The sequence below is a fragment of the Trachymyrmex septentrionalis genome, unplaced genomic scaffold, assembly GCF_001594115.1.
Source record: "Trachymyrmex septentrionalis isolate Tsep2-gDNA-1 unplaced genomic scaffold, Tsep1.0 scaffold51, whole genome shotgun sequence".
Lineage (NCBI taxonomy): Eukaryota > Metazoa > Arthropoda > Insecta > Hymenoptera > Formicidae > Trachymyrmex > Trachymyrmex septentrionalis.
In genome coordinates, this window is record NW_017305683.1 from 2,675,246 (window position 1) to 2,679,555 (window position 4,310).

The 4,310-nt window shown below is 33.3% G+C and overlaps 1 protein-coding gene across 2 annotated transcripts in view; it reads right to left on the reverse strand.

Annotated features, from left to right (window-relative positions):
- Nucleotides 1–4,310, reverse strand: part of LOC108751738 — a 30,551-nt gene that overhangs the window by 2,561 nt on the left and 23,680 nt on the right. Inside the window, exons 3-5 of one of the 2 annotated variants that reach the window (XM_018492116.1) lie at nucleotides 3,555–4,015; nucleotides 488–603; nucleotides 103–234 (exon numbers count right to left, since the gene is read on the reverse strand). In XM_018492116.1, coding sequence (XP_018347618.1) covers nucleotides 103–234; nucleotides 488–603; nucleotides 3,555–4,015 — 709 coding nt within the window. Of the gene's footprint in view, nucleotides 1–96; nucleotides 235–487; nucleotides 604–3,554; nucleotides 4,016–4,310 lie in introns of both variants that reach the window. The other variant, XM_018492115.1, reaches the window with a different exon arrangement.

A 4,310-nucleotide genomic window follows, 5' to 3' on the forward strand; every position in this document is an offset into this window, starting at 1 on the left:
TTTTAATTAAAATAAAGAAACGAAATAAATTTTAATTAAAATAAATGAACGAGATTTTATCGAAATTTGAAGAGGGATTCTAAAATATAAAATTACTTTTACATCGTTCCATTCGTGATCCTGCATCGCGTACTCGTTCACCCGCAACTGCGTTCCTGCGAGACTGACGCCGGTCATCTCGTCCTGCAGAGAATCTATTCTGAAGGCTCCCGGTATGACATGATGAAGAAGGAGCTGTTGCAAAGAATTCTTATTAGTATATACTTCTTATTTCATTGACATCAACGCTCTTTACTGGAGAACACTTGACGTTTTATTTTTCCGAGCTCGCAGTTAATTTCAAGATTATAGTTTAATTGAGTCTTCATATCTCTCTTCTATAGAGAAAAGCGGCAAATCAGTTTAATTACGGTTAGCTAACTGGTGTCAGTGAAGTATATCGTTAGACAGATAAATTATTAATGATGCTTTTAGCACCGATGCGTACCCCACTTAGAAGTCTCGGATTGTCGTGGAACTTCTGCTCGGCTTTCTCTGGCCCTCCCAGCTGCACCAGTAACGTCCTGAAGGCTTTGTCCGTAGGAACGAATATGGTATATGGACCTGAAAATTTAATGCCACAAAATAATACAGGAAAGTATCTCAAAACCACTGAATATAATTATTATCGAAATCTTCGCTCTAATATGGAATTGAACTTTCCTTAAAAATTGAAAATTCGAAACGTAATTCTAAATGATTATAATAAATCCAAAACGAGAGATTTTTGTTAAATTAAATTTCAAACAAGAAAGTATAGATAAAGATGTCATATTTCGTGCTTGTAACTTAAACTGAATTTTATTTTAAACTTTAACAGAGACTTGATTCAAAGCTCAATTGTTAAAAATATAACGTTAGGGCTTAGAAAGAAGCCTTTCACGTTGCTTCGTTGCATTGGCTGCGTTCAACAGAAAAAGCAGCTTTGCAAATGTTGCAAGATTCCTTAATGCGATTGGTTTATACATTTAGATCTCCAGTTAAGACCATATAATCATATTAGATTATCTTTTTTAGATATTTTTACACAACAGTTGTAAAGAGAGAGCTATTGTGTACAAGAACGGTTTTACTGAAGTATCTAAAAATTTATATAGATACTGATCTGAAATAATTTTGTTGAACTATTAAAATAATTATGTAGGATGCTGAAGCTTAAAATATCAACATTTTTCACAGAATTATGTTATGCTTGAGTTTCCTACATAATGATTTTAATGATTCAACAAAATTATTTTCAGATTTATAAGCTAAATTTTTAGATATTCCAATAAAATTGGTTTTTTTTCTGCTAAACGCACTCATTAATTCGTATTATTCTTGTGATACGTTAATCGAACGTCAAGAGATAACAATCGTTGCTGTGTATATACATTATATATTTCGCAGCTTTTGCGATCAGTATCCATATAATTACGCTTCATATTCGTCAGACATTCTCTTCCATTACGGGCGTAGCCAGACATAGCACACGCTTATGAGTTCATCTATAATCTTCGTCGAAGGAAAAACATATATATCGATGGAGAACGTCGTGACGATGTTACACAATGTTCCGATTGATAATTGAGTACGCGATCAGCAGAAAACGGAATTGTTACTGATGGGCGGGGGATCGCCGTTATAGGAAATATCACACGCGAGAAAACACGCAGCGATTTATTTTCTTTCTAACGAGCTAGCGTGCGAACGCGGTCAAATAAAATTGTCAGTACGTCAAATAAGAGCGTCAATATTTTCTTCACGATGAGATTTGTCTCTCTTCTTGGAATCGATGGCGACAGATCGAATCAAGTACCGCATTTATCAATGTGACCAGTAAAAATTATTCATAACTGAAGGTACGCGTGAAAGGATCGACATACATCATGTTAATCCACTGCAAAGAGAATCCAGTTCAACTTGAACTGGATTCTTCAGATATGAAATGAAAAAATTCACTATCGTGTAAGAAACAGTCATTACGTAATTTTCACGTAATATTGCCGTAATTTTCTAATGCGCTTTATATACAGAAAAGATACATGTCTACTGTTTAGATTAGTTATAGTAGTTATTTATTTATTTCAAATATTTTAAAACTTCATATCCGCATATAAGTTTATCACAAGCAAATATTGTAAAAAATATTCTATTCTGAAAATTCTAGTAAGTTTAGTACTTCAATCAAGATTATTATATTAAAAGAAATTTGATTTATTTATTATATCAAGTTCTTTTTTTTTTTAAATTTTATGATTTTATAAAATTTTATAATAACCTTTAAAGATTTTTCAAAAATATTATATTCTCTTGTTTTAAGCATATAATGAGTTTTTCTACATTTTTTAAATGAGAAATACACTTAAAATAATCATAAAAAAGTATTCTTTGTTAAAGATATACTCATTATACTTAAAAGAAGCAAGTAAATTGAATAATCACGGTTTTTTAAAGCAGTAGAATGATATTTTTTGTACGTTCAGCTCTGCACGAAGCAAGCTCAATTTCTCGATCTTTCAATGAAAGAAAGTATAGGTAAAGGACCAAAGAAACAATGGCTTAAAAAAAAAATCGTATACGCCCATAATTATAACTAATGAAAATCTCGCGTGTCTTCTTCTGTGAGAGCTCGCGTAATGAAGTACGCGTACTCGCCTTTGTTCTCCGTAGAAGACGTCTTGTGTCGAAACGGGTAAGGAGTCGTGAGAATATTTTTCTGACGAACATTGCACGACTAAAGCGAAACGCGAAGTACAAATGGTAGTGGATTGTGCAAAAAGGCATGGGTCTATCTCGCCGCTAACAGGATCATTTGTACAACCGTTTGGACCTCAAGAACATTGACGCAAGTTGTCCCGCCTTGCGATGTTGTTGGATAAGACTGCAGCGGTTTTGCGTTGTTGCGCAGAAAGTTTGTAATTCGTTTATTGTAATATTTAACATTTTCACGCGTAATACTCTTCAGAGTTCGTCTGCTGCATAATATATCATTATATTTTACTAATTTATAATTTTTCTCGAAATTAAGCAAACGTAATTCTATTATTTTAGTTCTACATTTTATTTTATATATATATATATATATATAAAACGCTATTTCTATTTTATAAAATTTATAAGCCATTCCTTTTTGTTTTTGTTTTAATCGGTCACATTAACATTAGAACGAACTATATTTTAAGAATCATTTATCAAGTCATCATTAATCAGATCATAGTGACTGCAAATTTTTTACTTTATGAAATCATGAAATCTAAAAAGTAGTCACGTTAAGTTCCTATTAAGAATATATATAACAGTATATAAATTTGTACATAATAAACACTACATAAATTAATCATACATATACATTTTATTCTATTAATATTTAATAATGCAACAATTATGAGAAAAAATTTAAAAGAAAACTGAAATTTTTATTTTTATTACAAAATAGGAAATTGTTTAAAGTCTACGCCTCTTCTTTTATTTTTAGAATCATTGTTAAATCACGACAGTTAATTTAATTAACTAAGTTTTAACATGACACTCACCAGTTTCATTCAACACGGAATCCAATCCCGACTGTCTCAGGTACTTTGCCATAGCGTAGAGGCCTTCTCTTTTCAATAATGCAGCTAGATTTTCCTGGAAAGTTTGAAGCTTAACGGCTTCTTCCGTCGAAGTCAACGAGGTCTCCGGAGACGAATGTTTGGAGAAATAGACGTAAGAATTTGGCGTGTGATGCGAATAAGACGTCGGAGTCGTTGCCGTCGTCGTTACGATCTCGTTCACTGGCGCCATCGTTGGGATGAATTGACTCCTGGTGGATGACGAGTACTTGGTAGTCACCCTCGGAATGTGATCCGACAAGGTCGTCTTCGTCGGACTAGGATTCAAGGCATTGTACACGTGCCCCGTGACGCTGGACGCCGAGGTCACGTATTTGTCAGTCGTGGACACCGAATTTGGCGATACCGTGACGTAAGGAAAGTATTCCGTCGTTGTCGACTTGCTGAAAATTTTATTTTGTTCAGAATCTTTTACAGCATTAATCTTAGAACACACACATAAGTCCTCCAAACTCGATCGAAATTTCACTTGTTTCGTAAACAAAGAAAAAAAAACGAGAGAGTTTTATTTTATAACGTAACAATATAAAACTTTTTGGCATTATAATGCAGATATTTCGAAACGTCAGAGCTTTAAAATAAAAAAAAGAGTCTAAAGGTATATTAATCTGAGCCAAAGTTATAGCCTATCACACACACACACGCGCGCGCGCACACACACACACACACACACACACA